Source organism: Tamandua tetradactyla, chromosome 20, assembly GCF_023851605.1.
Source record: "Tamandua tetradactyla isolate mTamTet1 chromosome 20, mTamTet1.pri, whole genome shotgun sequence".
NCBI classification, from domain to species: domain Eukaryota; kingdom Metazoa; phylum Chordata; class Mammalia; order Pilosa; family Myrmecophagidae; genus Tamandua; species Tamandua tetradactyla.
The window spans coordinates 38,326,407-38,348,238 of record NC_135346.1 but is presented as its reverse complement, the minus strand read 5'-3'; the positions used below and the strand labels follow the sequence as shown (position 1 = coordinate 38,348,238).

General features: G+C 39.6%; 1 protein-coding gene across 1 annotated transcript in view; it reads right to left on the bottom strand.

The window, feature by feature from the left end:
* The window catches only part of ITK (IL2 inducible T cell kinase), a 72,914-nt gene that overhangs the window by 6,958 nt on the left and 44,124 nt on the right, over positions 1–21,832 (bottom strand). The window contains exons 8-16 of the mRNA XM_077137522.1: positions 21,044–21,098; positions 11,535–11,617; positions 9,539–9,672; positions 9,068–9,142; positions 7,210–7,381; positions 4,885–5,101; positions 4,088–4,152; positions 3,880–3,998; positions 432–589 (exon numbers count right to left, since the gene is read on the bottom strand). Of these exons, the coding sequence (XP_076993637.1) occupies positions 432–589; positions 3,880–3,998; positions 4,088–4,152; positions 4,885–5,101; positions 7,210–7,381; positions 9,068–9,142; positions 9,539–9,672; positions 11,535–11,617; positions 21,044–21,098 (1,078 nt within the window). The remainder of the gene's footprint in view (positions 1–431; positions 590–3,879; positions 3,999–4,087; positions 4,153–4,884; positions 5,102–7,209; positions 7,382–9,067; positions 9,143–9,538; positions 9,673–11,534; positions 11,618–21,043; positions 21,099–21,832) is intronic.

Here is a 21,832-nt window from a genome sequence, read left to right as displayed (position 1 = left end):
ACCTGTTCTGAATCCCCCATCCTGAGAACAGGGTCTGGAGTATGCTAGTCTCTCAACAATGTTTTGTTGAGTGAATTTTAAGCCATTTTAATATTTTCACGGCAGAAATGAACTTCTATTTCTTAATGAAAAGAACTAACTTCATAAACTTTCAATGGTTTTCTAATGTTACAGGTATTTTTTCCTCTTGTCAGGATATTGGGGAGGGGTTGGCCATAGGCTTATGGCTTGTGACATTATGTGGCAAATCAAGTACTTAAGGTCACTGCCAGCTCTGTTAGGGATGGGGAATCTCTGTAGTGAATATATGCTCCAAGTCACTTTCCTGCTGAAATACCTTGGTCAGCCCTGATGCCTCCTTCTTCCAAGGGAAGCATGTGGGCCCTGCACGAGTTGATTTTAATACAGGGGGAAACACTTCCTAAACTGACCTCTTTCCAGCAATGATTCATGACCTGGTAGATAGGTGACGAGGCCAGCCGGGGCTTGTATAACCGAAATCCAGTGCTGATGTCTTCTACCACCTCCGAGTTGCTTCGGTTTTCATATGGGATTTTGCCTTCACTGAAGACTTCCCACATCAGCACACCTACGAGAAATGGTGAGCACAGAACACCTGATGATAAAGCCCACAGACAGCAAACCAACAAACAAACCTCTAGAAATCACCAATTCCTTGGCATTTAAGGATTTATTCTCCTGCCTCCAGCCAACCTGAAGCTGGTAAGTCCTGACTTGTTTCTAAAGAACTGAGATTTCCCAACCTTCTTTGGGGTCAAGCTCGGCCGTTTGTTATCTCAGATGCCTATGGCTCAAGGTTGCAGGGGCATAAATGGATGGACTGGACAGATGAGGTGAACGCATGGAGTGGGTGAGGTGTGACACCATATGGACTGGCTAGGACCATGGAGAACTGGAGAGGAGAAGCTCTGTCTTGAGGAGTCAGCTGCAATTCAGCTCCATCCGACTTTATGGCATATAGGAATGAGGGCTCAAGAGTGCCGTATTTTTTTTATTTTTAAAAAGAAATCAGAAATGGAGAGTTTAAAAATGTTAACTCAATTCTTGGTCACTGATTTTGAGGAAAACCTTGTATATGTAACATTATTTGATGATAAAAAGAAATGAGCGATCAGGCCTGGAAAAGGCATGGGGTAACCTTAAATGCATATGGTAAAGTGAAAGAAGCCAGTCTGGAAATGCTATATGCTATGTGACTCTAGCGATATGACATTTTAGAAAAGGCAAAATAGAAAAAGTAAAAAGATAGGTAGTTGCCAGGGTTTCAGGGTTGGGAGGAAGGATGATTAAATGGAGCATAGGGCATTTTGAGGGCAGAAAAATGCATCTGTATGATTCTGTAATGGTAGAAACATGATATTTTGCATTTGTCGAAACCCATAGAACTGTGCAACACAAAGAGTGACCCCCCCTGATGTAAATTATGATCTTAAGTAAATATGAATATATAAATATTGGCTCATCAATTGTAACAAATGTACTACACTAATGCATGATGTTTATGTTAAGAGAAAGTCTAGGGGCTTGGGACATATTTGGAAACTTACTGTACCTTTTGCTTTATTTTTCTATAAACCTAAAACTGCTGCTAAAAATAAGTCTATTAATATTTTTAATAAGGAAAAATACTGTGTATATCATGCAAAACACATATTCAGGTTGGCTATTTCTACCTGCTGATTTAATCCTTTTCTGCCCTTATTAGAAGCATCATACCCAACTTCATTATATGCTAATATATTCATTGGATGTCAGCGGGAAGAGCGCTCACAATGGGATTTCAAAGTGTAATCCACAGAGCTTTAAGGCTTAGCTTCCCCAAGTGTGATCCCCAAAACACCTGCATTAAAATCACCTCGGAAGTTTGTTAAACATGGCAGTTTACCAGGCCTCAGCCGGAATCTACTGAATCTGAATTTCTTGGGGTTTTTGGAGATGCCTCAGGAGTTTTAGAAATCCAGAACTTGACTGTAAGCTATTTAGCTCCCCCAAAATGCCAAAATCTAGTGACCTTTCTCCGAAAAGGGGATTGTGCTGCTAAAATATAGTGTGAAAAACAATTGTTTAATTCAAGCCTTCTAATGTATAATACTCAGACAAAACCAAGTGAGGCAAGTAAAAAAAGAGGTTATTTTACTTGCTCCAAAAAGCATTGATAATTAGGGCAAAACTCTTAAAATGCCTGACTTAAAGTCCAGTGGCTTTGAGGCAGGTATCAAATTCCCAGTCCATCCAGGTCTGTTTTTCAGACTTGCCTCCCCAGTTTTCTCACATTTTCTTCACTGAGACTTTTCTATTCTGTGACCATCAAACAACCTCATCTCTGGACTCTCTTCAAATGACACACCCTAGGTAAGGATAGACTTAAACCAACCCTCTAATTAAAACATGCAGCAGAAAATTCCCAGGCTGAAACCCAGGTACACAATAAATACTCTTCATTTAGCGTTAGGAGGTGAGTGTGCCGAAGTGCTGTAAACACCTTTTAGAGCCCTAGGTGTAGTGTGACCACCTTCATCATCCATAGTGAGATGGCCACATGTCAGTCTTAGACTTCCTAGGTGTATGAAGTAGGGGTGGGGTGTGGGTGAGGGAGGAGAGCTTCTAAGAATGCTGTTAGTGCAGTTTTCTTTCTTCCAAGTTCATTCTGAAATTTAAACCTGGTTAACAAAGTCATAGTTTGGCCTGGTGAATAGTGGGGGCCTGTTTTAGGGACAGATCAGGATTCATAATTAGTAGACCATTTGGATGTTGGAAAGAAATATTCTAAAATGCTAAAGACTGTAAACTGAGTTTTCCTAAGAGATTGAATTAGCCAGATCTCCCCTGGTTTCTAATACTAGTCAATACACTCAGCAAACCCTTCCCTTCACACAGACCAGCAAAATAAAACTTCAACCAGTTCCTGTTGCCCTTTTTGCAATCTAAATTAAAGAGATTGTCCAGAACCATGACTTAAGATGACATGATAAATTCAGTTACAACAGTCAACACTTCCTGCCATATCAACATTATTCACTGATTCATTCATTCACATCCATTTGCACTGAGTAGATACTGATTCCTTAGCATGGCTTGCAAACTTCATTGCTTACAGCTCTTTTATTAAGGCAGTACACCTTGTTCTTTGGGCACACCAAACTTTTGAGCTTGCTGGTCCTTCTGCCAGGAACCCACTGTTCACCAGCTCTTCAAATGGGGACAAATCCTCATCAGTCAAGTTTCAGTTTAAGAATCCCCTTCTCTGGGTTGTTTTCCCAGACCACACTATTTACATCAGGCTCTCCCCTCCATCCCAGGCACTCTCTATCCCATTGCTATGTTTTATTTTTTTCAGCTCTTATTTATCACTAACTGACTTTATTTTATATGTGTATCTGTTAGTTTGTTATGTGATTGTTACCTGTCTATCCCCTAAAATAGAAGTCAGTCTTTCCTGTCCTGTGCATCCTTAGCATCTAGTTTAGTCCCTGGCCTAGGGAAGAGGCTCAATAAATTATTGTAGAAAGAATGAATAAAATGCTTATTGAGGGTTAAGCATGGACATATAATGTTGGACAAAACATGACCCCTGCCCTCCAGGAGTTCATATTCTTATGCCGTGACTCCCCTAGCTCTTGACCTTAGAAGAGCAGCCATCTGAATCCTAAATTTCAACTTTTATTTTCCCCTCCCATTTCAAAGATCTCCAACAATATGCACAATTATGAGAATCCTTTCATACTTTTCAGAGCTTCTCAGACTCTTAGTGGGATGCCCTCAAGATCGAGCACTCAAGGCAAGTAGGCTTGTCTGCATTTGATGGAAGTAACAGCTTGTCCACAGTCCCCTTTCACGTGGGGCCAGGATGACACCTACCAAAAGACCACACGTCTGACTTGCTGCTATAGCGGCTGAAAGAGAAAACTTCCGGGGATGCCCACTTCACTGGGAATTTGGTGCCTGTGGAACTGGTGTACTGATCATCAAGGACAAACCTGGGAAGAGGGTGGAGGAAGAATGTCACTAATCAGGGCCCTGAGTTCCCCATTCCCAAGGCTTTGCTGGCAGCACATCCTCTTATTACCTTGTCATGCCGAAGTCAGACACCTTGACCACTTGGTTTTCTCCCACCAGACAGTTCCGGGCAGCCTGGAGAGGAGACAGGCAGATGAAAGTAAAAGGAAAACTGTTGTGGATAACCAGTAATTAGGAGTCTCCTGTAACCACAGTCCTTTGCTTTTTTCTCTGTGCTGTTGTACAAGAACATTAAGGAGCTTTACAAACATTAAGTTTCACAAGTGCCTGCTGGAAGTTAGCTAGAAAGTTGAATGTGTAAGAGCCTTTATCAAGATAGGTGTTTCATCTTTATTCCTCGGTTCCTAATTAGAAGAGCAGTCCACGGTGTTGTCTAAGCAATGATATGTTCTGATGCCAAAACCTCCAATGATAGAAGATGTTAACGTTTGCAATGATATGAAGAAAGTGCTCCCCATTTGTTTGAAGGTTGTTAATCTTCTTAAAACTATTCCCCCATAGCAAGACTACCTGGCCCCTAGTTATATCACAGAGTGTTGCATTGGAGGAACTTTTAGAGATAAACTCCATTTTAAAAGAATGCAAAATGAAACTCAGAAGGTGAAGGTGACAGCACACAGCTAGAGAAGGGCTGGGATTAGAGCACATCTGAACCCTCATGCAACACTATCCTGCTAGGACCTCCCAAAATATGTGGAGGAAGGAAGAAGTTGAAAGGGGAAGGGAGATAGTCTGTGACTTGTTATTTGTTGCTGCATTCTCAGTCTTGGTAGGTCTACATTTAAGGGGGACACACCCCTTCAACCTGGACCCATAGGTGTTTGCCTCATCCCTGCATCTACTTACCAGGTCTCTGTGGATGACACACGCCTCCTCCAGGTAGGCCATGCCCTCGCACACGTCCAGACACATGCCCAGCAGGCTCTCCACGGCAAAGAGTCCCCGCTGGCTGCGCAAGTAATCAGACAGGCAGCCATGCTCCATGAACTCAAACACCAGGCAGATGGGGGCCTGCTCCAGGCACACGCCATAGAGCTGGACCAGTTTGGGGTGAGAGAGTTTCCTGGAGGAAAAAGGCAAGGGCTGAGCTGGCCAAAATTCAGTCTCCCAAAAGTACTGAACATATTATGGCACCCATATACCCAGTGCTCACTTCATCCAACTTATAGCTTTGAAAACAAAATCTATTCCCTCCCTAAAGCAAAACCAAAAATCATTGGATTGTGTTGATTATATCTTGGCATTTAAAGGAGTGGTTCACTGCATTGCATGGCATGGGACTGATCATTATTAGCAATAAGAAAAAATAACTTTGTCTCTCCTGTAGGGTTTAGTTGAGATAACCATATAATTTAGCATTCAATCTGGGACTCTTTTGACAATGGAAAGGAACACTATAGATAATAATTCTGGACAACAAGTATAAACTGAGACTGTCCTGAGCAAACTGAGATGTGTAGGTTCATAGATGAAAGGGTCAGAACATGGACTATGTCTCCTAAAGACTTTGTTTGATTCCCTTCCACTGTGATTTGAACCTCAGCTTTCCAATCTGTAGAGTGGGGGTGATAACCCATGTCTCACAGGGCTATTGTGAGGAATAGATTAGACTGGCTATCCTTAACTGGGGGCAGTTTTGCCTCACAGGGGACATTTGACAATGTCCGGAGACATTTTTAGTTGTCACAACTAAATGCACTTGGCATCTGGTGGATAGAGACCAGGGATATTGTGAAACATCCTACATTGCACAGGACAGTCCCCCTAGTAAAGAAATATCAAGTCCAAAATGCCAAATCTGGATTTGACTGAGTGAGAAAAGGTTTGTGAAAAGAGTGTTGTTACTTGCCAAACATTATTCATTTACCAACAAATGTTAGTGATTATTATCATTACGGATCTACCAAATGCATCAGTGATAGCTCAACTCCAGCAGCCAGGCCTTTTCTTTGCTTTTTCTACATTGTTACCTCCAAAAATCCCTTCCTAGATGTTACTCATGCAACCGCTTTTTATTAAGAAGTCCCAATATGCCAGGCATTGTGCCAGATGTATAAAACAGACAACCTTCTGCTTTTGTGGAGTTTATAATCTAGTGGTGAACCAGGCTGTAAATATGAAACATAGCAGGAAGAGAAATGCTCACTCATTGCTGGTGGGAATGCAAAATGGTAGAGCCACCTTGGAAGACAGTTTGGCAATTTCTTACAAAGCAGTTTCCCAGATAAGTTTATCATAGGATCTAGCAATTGCACTCCTAGGTATTTACCCAAAGGAGATGAAAACTTATGTCCACGCAAAAACTTGGACATGAATGTTTATAGCAACTTTATTCATAATTTCCCAAAATTGAAAGGAACCAAGATACTCTTTAATAGCTGAATGGATAAGCGAACAGTGGCATATCCATACAATGGAAGATTATTTAATGCTAAAAAGAAATGAGCTATCAATTCACGAAAACATGTGGAGGAAACTTAAATTTATATTGCTAAGTGAAAGAGGCAAATGTGAAAGGGCTAAATACTATCTGAATCCAACTGTATGACATTCTGGAAAAGGCAAAACTATAGAGACAGTAAATGGTTGACATGGTTTTGGGAGAACTAACCGCGTATCAATATTGGTTCATCAATTGTAACAAATGTACAACACTAATGTAAGATGTTAATAATAGGGCAGACTCTGTGTGTGTGTGGGGGGGTATATGGGAACTCTGTACCATCAATGAAATGTTTTTTTTGTAAACCTAAAACTGCATAAAAAATAAAGTTTATGATTAAAAAAAAGTAAACATAGCAAAACATCTATCATTTCAAACAAGGAGGTAAGAGAGTGAAAGACTGGTCAGAGAAGGCCTTTCAGGGGATGCGACACTTGGGCTGAGAACTGAAGGACATGAGGAGTTGGCTGGGTGTGTGTGAGGATGAAGGGGGGCTGGGGGGACTGGCCCAGAGAGAGAAATGGAAGGAAATGGGGTGGGGGCCACACCAAGGAGGGTCTTGTAGGTCATAGAAATGAGTTTGGATTTTATTCTCTGTGCAGTAGGAGCCCACTACTGGCCTTTGAGCAGGAAGGTGGCAAGGCATGGCATTAGAATGGTATTTAAATTACACAGTACAGACCGCCCTCCCCAGGGCATCTTTGCATACCCCTGTTTTGGTCACTCACATCATGACTTCAGCCTCCTCTATGAAGTCCTCTTCTGACATGGCCCCTTCCTGAATGGTTTTGATGGCTACTTTGTCCTTGTTGAGCCAGTAGCCAAGATGCACCAGCCCAAACTGCCCGCTGCCAATCTCCTGCACAAAAGTGAGCTCCGAGGGATCGATCACCCATTTCCCTGGAAGAGAGACAGTTGTCTAGCATAGGCAAAACAATAGATATGGGGCATTGGGCTCCCAGGAGATTATGTAGCCCCTATATAGAATTTTAGCCTTCTGTTACTATAACCCAAAGATGGCAAATGGTATAAGCCCTAGACTTAGAACTATCTAGACAAAATTAGAAACTTTTTTCTAAATAACAAAATTAAATCTTCTTTTAAAACCATGAAAAATATGTGTGGGGACATTAAATGAAAAGGGGAACGAAGAAGGCCTTAAGATATGAAGAAAGTAAATGAAAGGATTCTTGCAAACCATTTATACAGAAATATATATTTATATAGAAAAATAACCATTTTCTGTATCTAATTGTAAATTTTTATGCTCACTTTATACATACAGTGAATTTATCTGAGCTATGGATTCATTCATTCATTCATTCATCAAGTGCATCCACTATGTATACAGCCCTCTGCTAGGCATTAATGGGGGCAGGATGGGGGAGGGGTAGATTCAAGAAGGACTTGTAAAGACGTACCACCTAGCACAGTGCCTGGCACATGGTAGGCTTTCAATAAATGTTCAATGAACAAAGAAAAGGAATCTAGGCTTCAATTTTCTCATCAGCAACATGAGCGGGTTGGCCCGATAATCTCTGAAATCCCATCCAGCCTAGATGTCAGGATTCCATAGTAGAATAGCCTTATTTTCAGAAGAGTCATTGTCCTTTTTTGATTGTTGGTCAAATACAAGCAACCGCATTTCCACCTTTTTGTGGCAGAAACTCAACAGCAAAGACTATTGAGTGTCTACTGTGTGCCAGGCATGGTACTGGTTTAAGATGAAGAGCCCATGGCAGTGCTTTTCAAACCACCCTCTAACCACCTTCCTCAAAATCACCTGAAACCTGTCTTTAAATGGCAGATTCCAGAACACCACTCCCAGAGTTTGGGTTTGGGTAATTGTAGGGCAGGGCCCAGGAGTAAAAAACTTTTAATAAGTTTGATACACACTGAAAGTTTTTGAACCACCAACGAAGGAGATACAAAATGAAAATTACACTGTCCCTCCCCTCATCCACAACACAGTTTGGACAGGGTGGGTGGGAGGTGGTGGCAAACTCACTGCCTCTCTTTTCCAAATAGATGATCAAAAATGGGTGAAGCAGTTTCTGTAGGACAAGAAGCAATTGTATTGCTGTGCCTAGGAGATGAATGACCTGCCTAAAGGCATTCAAAACAAAAATTTTTTAAATGCTGCTGTGCAAACCAACACTCCTGTAAGCTGCCAGTCTATGGCCTTTACAATGGACCCATACCCAAGAAATTAGATGATACAAAAGTTCTAGAAGATAGGTAGAAAACAAAGTGCTAAGCCATTGCTTTCGTATATTTTTAAATAGAATTTAGTAGAGTGCTGTGTACAAAGTAGGTATTCAATAAAGGCTTTATTGATAAGCTCTTAACTGAAACCAATGGATTTTGGTCTAGATACACATGCTCATACTTGCACTTCTCTTGCTCACACACATTGTAAATGTTCACGTGTGCATGTCATCTTCAGATATACAAGTACCCACTGAATGATCATTTTAAGTTGGGAGAAGAGTTGGGCTCATGCAAGCCCCATTCAGAATTTGTCCTTGACCTTGCAGAACATGATATTTAGCACAAATGCACAATATTCCAGAATGCATTGCTCACCATATCTCAGCCCTGCTGTGATCGGGGCTTTCTGCCTCCACGAACAAACTGGATACCTGAGTCGAGTGACCAGACCTGAGTTGATTAAAAAGTGACAGGCAGTTGTTAGAGCTGTGGCAACGGTTCCAGTTAAATCACCAAGAAGAAAATATAATCGGATGCAATATGTAATTCCAAAAAACAAATCCCAAAGCCTGAGCACTGATAACACACCCTTCCCTGAAAAGATTCATAAACATGTGGGCAGGTGGGGAAATTCCATGATTTCAACACCAGAATTTTCTAATGGAAATGAGATTATAATCAAGTATTTGGTATCTTTTATATTTGTATATTTAGTTATTAATTATAGTCAGTCTGTCTGACATGAAGAAAGCAGGCTGGGCTTTTTGCCTCCTTCTCCAAGTTCCCCTATAAGGTCAAGACCCCTGACCCCCTGCCCCACCCCAATCTTTGTCCTCTAGGACTCACCTCCTCCATTATGCTGGTGATAATTGATGAGGAGAGGGATGGAATCAAACACATACTTTTCAGCCACATAGTATCGCTTGGGGTTGTCATTGGTCTCTTTGATGTGATAGTGCTTTATACAGGGGTTGTTCTCACTTAAACATTGGAACATAAGGCAGTGATTATTAAGAAGCAATATTTAGATCCCCAAATGTCTACTGGTATTAGATTCCTATTAGCTTTGTTTCAACTTGAGTGCCATCTTGATGGGATGGCCTTGGATGCTGGAAGCACTGTGTTGAGACAGGTTCAGGCTGCGTCTGGACCCACTGGAGACATTGCCATGATGGATGGTGATATTTCTCCCATGGCCACAAAATGGGAGATGAGTGTTAGTATATGCTGCATGTTCTTCCCTGCTCTATGGATGTAACAAATTGTCAACATGTATTGAGGAAGCATCTTGTCCCCTTCATACTTATTTGCAGAAGAAACTGAGGTTCAAAGGGTTGAGGGCTCATCCCTAAGGCAGCTGTTTTCTTATTTGCAGAAAAGAGTTAACTTTGCAAGTCTGACTGCCCTCCATGGGAAGACCTGCTTGCAAGGTTGGCCTTTGGCTGGCATTCTGGAACTTGGATTTTAGGAGTGTTCTCACATTCCCTAACTGATAAGAATGGCTGACTGCCTGAACTGTACAAACAATATAAGTTATACTGAGCACCCACTTTCCTTCTGGGAGTCTGGAATTTTGATACATGCTGGTCAGAGGGTACTTATATGACAGCCCTCAATAACAATCATGGGCACTGAGTCTCTAATGAGTTTCCCTGGTTGATTTTCACACCGCGCACATGTTGTCACAACTGGTTATGGGGAGAATTAAGTGCATCCTTTGTGATTCTGCTGGGTGAGAACTCTTGGAAGTTTGTGCTGCTTTTCCCAGACTTAGCCTCATGGGCCTTTTCCCTTTGCTGATTTTGCTTTGTATCCTTCTGCTGTGATGAATCTTAGCTGTAAGTCTGACTATATGCTGAGCCCTGCAATTCCTCCTAGAGAATAACAGAATGGACCCCAAACAGTCCATATCTCTCATTCTGTCTCCTTCACACCATATGGAGTTGCAGGTTACTCTCCTCCCGGTCCCCATCTGTGGCAGAGGCAGGGCCCCCTGCAATGTGTTTCATGTTCTTTCCCATTCCTTGAACAACTCCCTTTCTCCTCACCATCTGCCTAAACCTACCTTCCTCCAGGTTTTGCTCTGTCCTCCATCCTCCAACAAGTATTAGCTAAGGGCACCTCAATTATTTTTCTCCTCATAATTCTTATGGGATTTTGGTTATTGCCCAACTGTTTGGTTCTTGCTAATTTTCTAATTAGAAGACAATCTGAGACTTGGATAGGCTCTTAGATGTTTTACAGAGAAGGAAACTGAAGTCCAGAGAGGAGCAGAGGGGTGGTGAGGACCCTGCTATCAGCCTGGGATGTATGGGGCTTGGCCACTTAAGCCCCATTGCTTTAGGGATGAGTCTTCACCCCTTTGAGCCTTGGTTTCTTACTGTGTGCAGTGAGCATAGCAAATACCTTCAGGGTTTGTTTGGTTTAGAAATGAACTTGTAAGGTTCCTGGCACTGAGTAAGGGCTCAATAAATGGTAGGTAAATTTATTGGCAAAGCCAGGACTAGAATTCATAGCTTCTCACTTGCAATCAGGAGTATTTTTTCTGCCACCCCATGTATTAAATTATAAATTCATTAAATACAAGGCAGGGCATTTTATTCCTTTAGAGCTCTGCATTCAGGATGCTAATGGGAGGAGGGCCTGGCACAGCTCTATAATTTTCCAGCTATTTGACTTCAGTTATGTCCTTAATCTCCCCCTCTCAGAGGGAGTAGTGAATCATACAATTTCTAGTGGCTCTTCTACCTTTCCCATTGTCTGATATTGCTGTGTGCTATGCACCACTCGCCTACCTCAGAAGGGCCCCTTTCTACGTTGCAGAGCTGAGTTAGGACCATACCTTGCAATGGCCTTGGTGAAAACAGACACAGTGTATGTTCCTGGAGTTCTAGAATCTCGCACCATAAAGGCTCCTTCTTTGCCCTGGAATGGGTAGAAAGAATGGAAGGTTAGTGATACCTGGAAATCACGCTCCATTTGCTTGCCCTTGAAAGGAAGAAATGCAATAGTTCAATGGGTAAAAAGCATGCTTTCGGCAGTACTGGCTACTATTTCATTCATTCATTTGACGAAAAATTTCTGGAGTGTCTACCATGTATCAGGGGACCTGTTCTAGTGTTAATTTATAGCAGTGAATAAAAATGCACACATACTCTGCACTCACAGAGCACACCATGCACCAGACTTTTTACAGATATTTTCTAACCCTCACTCTAACATTGCAGTCTAGATATTAATATACTGAGTCCCAGAAAGGTTAAGTGAGTTTCCCACAGTCCCACAGCTAGTAAATGGTGGAGCTAGATTTGAACCTTGGCATGTCAGTAAAGCTCAAGCTTTTCTACTACTATGTGATTATTATTCAACGAATGTTAGAAGCCACTACTCCATCCTCCCAAAGGCACAAAACTTTTAGTCCTGGAAGCTTTATCAGTTAGGGAAAATGCATTTCTCAGACCCTTTCCAGAGTGTTGATTTTGCTGGGTGACAGAAGGAGAAAGAGGACTAAACTTCTGGATACATGAAGGAGGTGGGTAGAAGGGAATACTCTGAAAATGTATCTTGACAGTTTTTCCAGCACTGATGAAATAAGTGCAAAAGAATGGACATGACTAGTTTATTCAATAACCAGTGGCTATTTTCAAATCTTAACTCTGTTTAGAGTTCTTCACTGTTTAGGAACAGTGATGTAACCCAATTCCCTATAATCCTGTTTCCCAAATTTGATTGATTACCCTGGTCACTCGAAGAGTTAGACAACAATATCAACAGCAGCCACCAACTGATCATGATCCATCCCAGACCTATGAACTTGGACTCTCCAGGGCTGGGACTCTGATATCTGAACTCTTAAAAGCTTGTCATGTAGGGCGGTGCGACAGTGGCTCAGTGGCAGAGTTCTCGCCTGCCATGCTGGAGACCCAGGTTCAATTACTGGTGCCTACCCATGTGAAAAAAAAAAAAGGCTTGTCATGTGATTCTTATAGATATTCAGGTTTGGTACCCACTGTATCTCTTAACTAAACAGTCTCCCGGGATAGGACTGATAGTTATAAAGCTCATCCTTGTACAGAATCATAACCTGCTTCTTGTAACTTAGCTATAACCCTACAGGGAGGGCTGGGGGAGAATTGGCCCATTCATAATTGTGCATTCTTTACCCATTAAAATTGGGGTTTGAGTACTAAAGAGTCAGACTTCTGAAACCCAAAATCTCCTCTTACTCAGCTGTGAGTTTCAAAGAGTCTTTTCTGAAATTTGAAGCTGAAACCTGAATCTTCAGGTCTCTGTTGTTCAGCTATGGCCCCCCTACCCAAGGCTGTGAGTTTGGGTGGCTCTTGCTGCTGCCTGAAAGTAAGGTAAAAATTGAGAAAAATGGAAAGACTTACTACCTACTACATTTCTGTGGCAGCTTGAGTTATATACCCCAAATGTAGACCTAGTCTTTTCTTGACCTGCATTCCTGTGGTTGTGAACCCATTGTCAATAGGACTTCTTGAAAATGTTTCCAGTTTGGGTCTTAATCTGGATTACTAGAGTTCTCTAGAAGCAGAAGAAGTTCAAAAACAGAGAGAAAAAGCAACGGGGAGGAGAAAGAAGATGTAAGAACCTGGAACCCTAAAGAGAAAGGAGAGAACATCAGTGTGTGGCTGGAAAACCAAGGAACCCAAGGATTGCTGGCAGCCAGAATGCTATAGGCCCTGGGGGAAAGGAAGCAAGCCTTCCAGTTTCTGAAACCATGCACCAATAAACGCGTGTTGTATAAGCCAACCTATTGTTTGGTACTTGTCATCACTGAAGGGAAACTAAGACAATTTCTAAGATGTACTGAAACAGTCCTGGTATTCTGTCTTTTACACAGACGTAGTTTACCTTAATTATTTTGTATTTCCTGATTTTTTTAAATTGAAGAAAACAAGTTGTAAATGTTTTTGGATCAATAGTGCACTTTCGCCCTCAATGCTAACCTCCCTGTGGAGTTATCCTCCATGAAATTCTCCGAATAAGCTACAGCACAATGAGGACAGAGGAGATATAACCAGAAAAGGAATATCGTATTTGTTTCTTCCTGCCTCAAGTTTAACCCATTGCATTAGAATGAGAAAAGGAAAATTTCCTTTTCTCAGATATTAATGCAAGCTGTTTATTCAATGAAAAATTAAAGGTCCCTTCAATTTTTGTTTGCAAATCATCCTTAAACATATTTGATTTTTCAAAACAGATTTTTTTTTCCTTTTAGGGTCTGTAGTTTTTTCTGTTTCTGAAATATAAATGATCTATTTAACATTAAAAAGCCCAGATTAGTTCATACAGTTTTTTAAAGACTAGCTTTTAAGATATAATTTACATATATAAAATTGTCCTGTTTTAGTCATTTTAGTACATTTACAGAGTTGCACAATCATTTTTGCAATCTAATTTTAGAAAATGTTTACCACTCCAAAAAAGAAATCTCCGTTCTTTTTAGACACTAACATATTAATCTAATTTCTGCCTCTGTGGATTTGCCTATTCTGGACATTTCATACAAATGGAATTATAAAATACATGGTGATTTATGACTGGCTTCTTTCACTTAGCACGCTGTCTTCAAGATTCATCCATGTTGCAGCATGTTTGCGTACTTCATTCCTGTTTTTAGCCGAATAATATTCCATTGTACAAATATACCACATTTTGTTTGTCCATTCATCAGCTGATGGATACTTGGGTTGTTTCCACCATTTGGCTCCGGTGAATAATGAATCTGTGATGAATTCTTTTGCTCAACATCATGTTTGTGAGATTTCATCCATACGTTGCATGTAGCATGATTTGTCTTCAAAAATTTTCCCTTTTTGCCAAATAACATAGCTTTTGCTCTTTTCTCATTCTAATGCAATGGGTTAAACTTGAGGCAGGAAGAAACAAAACCTCAGCAGCCTTAGACTTTATCTGACTATGTAACTTATTCTAGAGCAGAAGAAACACAGACCAAAAAGATCAGAGGTTTATCCGCTGCCTGTGAAGAAGGGTGTGAACCTCTCTTCCACTTAAGGTTTTTGTTAGTATTGCTATTGTTTTCCCTTTATTAAAGAAGCCATTGCTTTTCTGAGACACAAGTGTAATCAGAGCAGGGCCCAGATGTTAACAAGAGTAAATAATCCATAGATACCAGAAAAAGGAGTGGTCAGGTTTGCAGGCAGCTCTGCTGAGTGTGAAAGGCCCAGCTTCTTTAAAACACCCTCTTCCTTCATTGTAGGTGCTGTGGGTGGCATTCAGTGACAGTGACAGGAAACTCTGGTCTGGAGCTGAGGCACCAAGAATTCTGAGAAAAGTAAGGCAGCCAGCATGTACTGCAGCACCAACTTCCTGAAAGGAGCTCAGAGCAGGTCATAACCACCAAGAGTATTGGAGTCTCAAGGGTGACAGCTCACCTCGCCACCATGCAGGGGCCCTTGACCTGTGGAAGGTGGCCAGAGGGGCGCCTTGCCTCCCTTGGGACATATGCAAGGTCTCAGTCTACTTTTTATTATTTTATCTGGAAAAATAAAGTACAAAGGCCAAAGTAGAAAAAAAATCTCACCAATGAAGTGAGATACAGGTACCACTCTGAGGGGATGGGAGAACAGAAAGGAACTCAGATATTCCATTGTAACTGTGTGTGTGTGTGTGTGTGTGTGTGAAGACACAACCTTGCTCTAGTCTAGACTCTCCTCCTGATTTGTTTTATAAACTTTGCTTCCAATTTACCTACCTATGAAATAAGGGGATGGACTACATGATTTTGAAAGGAAATTCTGGCCCTAACAGTTTATAATTCTATGAATTCCATAGGCTACCTGATTAACTGTATGAGCTTCAGTTTCCTCATCTGTATAAGGAACTTCATAAGGTTGTCAGGAGAAATTTTAAAAAAGTGCATAGAACAGTTCCTGGTACACAATACCAGAACAAGGACTATTAGGGTTATTATTAGTCATTACTATTACTGATTTGATTATACTATTTGTTGACAGTATTAATTCCATTGTCTTCTTTCATCTGAGACATGCTGGCTGTGTTAGTAGTATATTTCTTTTTGTTCATACAGTTTGAAGGTGACCTTACAGAAGATAATCTTGACACACAGGGCAGGTTACTGTGAAAAAACAGAACCAAACAAAACAAAAACCCACTGATAATTCATAGTCTTGTCACACTGCATTATACTTAGAGTGTCTGTGACGTGTGGTCACCTTTCATTCTGGAGATGGTTCTTTTCTTCTCCTGAGATAAACCTGTTATTATGTCAATAATGCATCTTTTTTTTTTGCACATAACTTATTTTTTTTTTTATTTTTTATTTATTTTTTTTTTTTTTAAAGGAAAGACAAAGAGAAGGAAGGAAGGATAGAAGGAAGAAAGGGAAACATCTTTAAACATTTTCTTGTTTTTATTGTATTTTGTTTTTCCGTTTTTTGTTACATGGGCTGGGGCCGGGAATCGAACCGAGGTCCTCCGGCATAGCAGGCAAGCACTTTGCCCGCTGAGCCACCGCGGCCCACCCACATAACTTATTTTTAATAAAATACACCATTCTATTAACATGAGCTAAACAATTGAAACCTATTAGATATTAGGTAGTACAGTTAGAGGGCAGTGTTTGATTTAATAAAATGTATGTGTTCATGAAAAACGGATTTTAATCTAAACTTTCCTAGTGAGCAATCCATTCCATTGAATCATGAATCTGGATTCACCAAACTTCCTAAGACTATCTTTTAAACAAGATCAGCCTACAGGAAACAAAAACCTTCCAAACTCAGGAATCAACTTAATTTTAAAATTTGTAAAATTTTTATAGTTTAGTAAAAAAACACTTGTTCCATATCAGTAAGTTCACCTAACTAAACTTTTAAGTTGTCCCTTAATTCTCTTACATATGAAATTATTACATAAGAGACAAAATGTGAAAAGGGGTGCATAAGGAGTGTTTACAGTAAAAATTATTTACATAATCCCTTAGATTTTCTCTTTACCTTGCATCATATCAAAATATTATACTCAGTGTCAATTTTTCTCTCTTATAGTTCTCTGTTATGTGCCTCGCATTTCTCTTTTGTATATTAATTATACAAGTAATATATGCTCATAGTAAAAAAATTTTTATAATCTATAAGTTAAACAGACAAGTATAGTCTGCTTATACCCCTAATTACACTCCTCTAAAAGATAGTCACTTTAAACACTTTATTATGTGTTTTTCTCTAAAAAGTTATATGCATTTTTGAACAAAGATCTGTGATGTGATTGGTAAATGATTTTTCAGTCATTCATTATATTTTCATGCCTGAGCATGATTTTCAATTGCTCAAAAACATGGTGATGTACTAGAGTTTGTCTGCAAGTAGATATAACTTTTCAAATATGTAGTCAATTCCCCTACTTTTATGACAGTCTTCAAAAGCATTGACCTTCTCAAGACAATGAATATTGCATTTTTGTGCCAAACAGCCTTTTAATTTCCATGTTTTAGGAATGTAAAATGGTGGACCTCCATGTTTAGTTGGATCATAAGAAACAACAGACACAAGCAACTGCAACCCTTTTCTTGTTGTTATAAACATTATATCAACGTAAGGTTCTCGATCACCTGGATTAATAGTGACTAAGACTCCTCTATTCCAAATCCTGTCAAATTTGCCAGTATTTACTCTGGAAATATAAAAAATGCTGCAGCAGTACAATGAAATGTTCCCTGAACATTTAAATGCTTAAATACTTTGGTTCCAGGAATTTCAGCAATTGGTTCTACTGAGTAAGAAAGATTCTGCACTTTTAAAAATTCTCGAATCCCAAATTCATTGATCTCCATACCAGCTATACTGTGTCCCGGGGCTGCAAACCATCTCATCTCAACTGCTTTTCCACAAAGAGGAAAAAAATACCGTGAGTCCACCCTTGCCATTAAGAAAAATATCCCAATACTTCTTTAATAACAGGTGTCTTGTTCTTGATGACATGAAATGTCGTAGCTCATCCACTTTTCTTGCCATTCTTCCAGAGTTAGTATTCACTTTTTCTGTACCTCATTATCAGGGTACTTGTTAATTTCAAGTAAAGGTCTTGTATCATTCACAGTTTTGTAGACACCTTTGCCTCCCAAGCAGTTATCTTCGAGCCTCTTCTGCTGCCTGCCACTCAACAATGTATCTTTAATGGCATCTTAGGATCATGGAGCTATGATAAAGCCTATGCTGTATTTAAGGCTCCTGCCTGAGATTCCGGTCACCCAAAGTACAAGGTGTTGCTAGGTGTACTAAGTGCGTTACGGAGTACCTGCTTACCCTCTCCCTAAATAGCTTAAGACTAAAAAAGAGACAGCTGAGATCCAAGCAGAATGAGAACAGAGCCACTGGAGGAGTAATGACATCTCACTACAACGGTTCAAAGGCAGGTTGAACCAATTTCATGACAAAGGAGGGAGAAAGCATGAGAGACTTCTTGGAGGAGGCGACATCCAAGAAATTGATAGGGCACTTTAGTAGAGACTTTTCAGTAGTTCTCAAACTTGGGTAAATTCCTTTAGAGGTTCTCATAGGGTAGGACTGGAGTGCAGGAATTTGTATTTTTACAAAGTTCTCTTGATGATGCTCACCATCAGCCAGGTTCTCCTTAAGCATGGTGGCCAGAATTTATTAAGCATTTGAAGTATAGATGCGTTCATTCAACAAATATTTATTGAGCCATTACATTGTGCTAAATGCAGGTTGGGTGCCTAGGTACATCAGGAACAAGATAAGTGTTTATATTCTAGTGGAGAAATATGTAGGAGGCAGTACACTGGGAGCTTTAGTTAACAAAAAGGTGAAATGAATCAATCCATCTCTTGAGGGACTTATACATTTTTAAACAAGGAGACATTAAATATACCCAGGAAGCTATTCAGCAATTGTTGAAAACAGCATTTTTTTTTATTTTATATAATTTTATATTTTTGCAGTAGCAACAAAAAAGTCATTCAGTTCCAGCTGTACAGAATCTGAGTTATATCTGATAGGAACTCACTGTGATCTAAAGAGGAAAAGAGGATTTGATGAAATAGTTCAGAATATTAGTAAAAAGGAATGTTTCAACTGCCCTACCAGGCAAAATGTGTTTAAATGCCTCAAAAGAATGACTGTAAAATAGGAAACACCTTTAGCTAGTCATTAATGTGAGCTTAATTTTAAGTGTTCCTAATACACAGCACTTCATTAACCCATGTGTGATTGAAAAAAGAAGCAATATAATTCAATTGATTAATTATTTAATTAAAATTAGTAATTACACAAATTAATTAACTTTAATTTTGCACCCCCCTCAATTAGTCCTTATAAGTCAAGTTTTACTATATTATCAAACAATACGATAGTAGCACCTTGGGAAACTAGGTGCTGGGACGGCTACATATGCATCACAAGTTTGACTTCTAAAAGAGTACAGATTTCTAGGAACTAACTCTGGAGAGTCTGATTCTATAGACCTGCAGTGGGCCTTGGGGAATCTGTATTTTTTTAAAAGTTTCCCTGTGAGTCTAGTATGTGGTCTTAATGAAATCATTAAGTGTTGAGTCGATGTAGAACCAAGGAGGAACCAGATAACTTTCCAGGAAAAGCTCAGCTCAATTGCTCTGCCTCCATGAACTCTTCCCCAATTCTTCTAGTCTTTTCTGAACTCTAGATCACCTTACAGACTTTCTCATATGCATGTAGTTTATCCTAAATTATCATTTAACTCTTCAGATAATGATAAAATTATCATTCTACTCTTCCCAATAGAGTCTAAAGTCCTTTGAGATAAAGATCCTGTCTCAAGTACCCTGAAGTGCCCAGCCCTGGGCTCAACACAATGGGACAGTAATCGAGTTTATACTGAGAAATCCTAAAAAAAGGAAATGGTGCAACCAACCAGAGCTGGATGGACGTTGCAGACAATATACAAAGACTTCCAGTTATGCATGTGTCATGGTAAACACACAGGTCTTTTGCAGACTCCTTAACTGGGCTTGTTTTCTTTGATGAGAATGAGCTGCCTAAGGGCAGACCCCCTAGCTGGCCTCTTTGCTAGCTGCAAGTTAATCAATGACTTACCCAAAGAAAGTAAAAGAAAGTTCATTGCTCCCAAATGCGTTTTTTCCTTGTCCTTTCTCCTTTTTTTCTTTTAGAAATTATATTTTTGTTTTCAATAAATGAAGTCAATCTATAAACAGTTTTCCTTGTACAGAGTAAATGGCATGCTAATAATTAACTGTAGGCCTTTAAATTATTCTTTGAAAATATTTATCACACTTCCATCTCCCCATTGCAGCCTTTCATTCCCTTTCTGGCATGCACCTAGGTTTCTTTCTCTGAGACTCACCCTAGTCACTGTTCAATATAATGGTTACTGGAAAAGATTATAGGGCAAACAATCATCGGGGTTTACCCAAAACTGACAGTGGCTCCTTTAGTGTCTGAGTCTCACAAAAACCAAGATGAGATGGCCAACCTTGCTTCATTCCACCCAAGTGAGATTTTCAGTTTAAGATTCTTAAAGATAGGAAATACCTTCAAACCAAAATGGAAAAATGGTATATGATAGAATGGCAGGGAGTGAGGTTGAGTTTTTGGCCCAGGGAGACTAATGCCCCCATCACCTCATCCCTGTTGCTTATTGATCTCACTGGGAAGGCTGGTGCTGGACACTGGTCATTAACAGAGGCTGGATATTAGAAACATCTTGAGAGACTTTTCTTTAAAGTACTGATGTCTGGGTCCTACCAACTAGAGATTCTGATTTAATTAATTGGGGGCTGGGCCTGGCCATTAATATTTCTCAGGTGATTCCAATGTTCAGACAGATTTGGGAACCACAGTTTGAGACATTCATTGCTTGATTAATTGATTTCGGTGATGAAGCCTTCCTCGCAATACTTCCATGCATTTGATATCTCTGAAAGAGCCATAAATATGCTATTTTCATTGCTACTCAAAATGTGGCCCGTGAACTGGTGACAGTCTGTAAATTGTTAGCTTTCTGCCACCAGACAAAAAGAGAAATCGATACCAAGCATTTAGAAGCTTTTTCTAACAATCAGACAGAGTAATTTGATGTCTATTGAATCTAAGAATAATAAAAAACTGGACTTGCATTTTTTATGTTTGCTTTTTAAATTTTTTTCTAGTGATTCATTTAAACTGTGTTTTACTAGTCCCGTAAATACCCAGATTATATTCAACAGAAAAAAAAAAAAACACTGTTAATCCAATATATCCAACCACTGTATTAGCATAAACCATGACATGGCTGAACAAGCAGTAAAAGTCATTCAAAAGACAGTCAAAAGACGAGGTTAAGAAGACTTACTGTGTCCAAAAGAAGTTTTTCAGCTTTGTCTCGGCTAATACTCTTATTGTACCACCTGAAAGCAGAGAAAAGTCATGTGTCAAGGACACTTTTAAAAATCCCATAATACACTTATTTGGTCATTTTCTGCTTCCACCATTGCTTTCAAACTCAAAAGCAAAAGCATGATATCTTTGCAGGTTTTCAAATGTTTAATTTGAAGGGAACAAATGGAACAGGATTGGCAAAATATTGACAAATGCTGAAGTTGCATATTGGGTATGTGGAGGTTCATTTACTATGCTCTTTACTTTTGTGTATGTTAGATATTTTCCATAATATGGTTTTAGAAAACATTTATGTTCTCTCCGTTCCAGAACTCAGTGGGTGGTTATAAATAGGATAATGCTAGGCCAGCTATAAAAATGTGAAAGTTTAGCTAAGATCTTTTAAAAATAACTGAAGTATTTCTCTCATTAAAAATGGTCTTCAAGACCTTTTGCACAGTAGTTACAATATTTAAAAAAATTTTGTCTACTGATGAAAAATAAACTAAGAAGTGGTTAAAAAAGAATATTGAGTGATTGGGGGGGGCTGAAGTCCTTTGTGTTTTTGTTTTGTTTTTTACTAAAAGCACTTGAGCTACCATCCTGCCTCCATGGCTGCTTACTAGATACTAAGAGGTAGAATGATTGTCAACTAATCTTTTTTTTTTTAAATTAATAAATCCAGGAGGAGAGAAGTTTTGAGTAGAGAAGAAATACCACTTATCAAAATTGTTGGTTATTTGGAGTATTCATGAATAAGGGA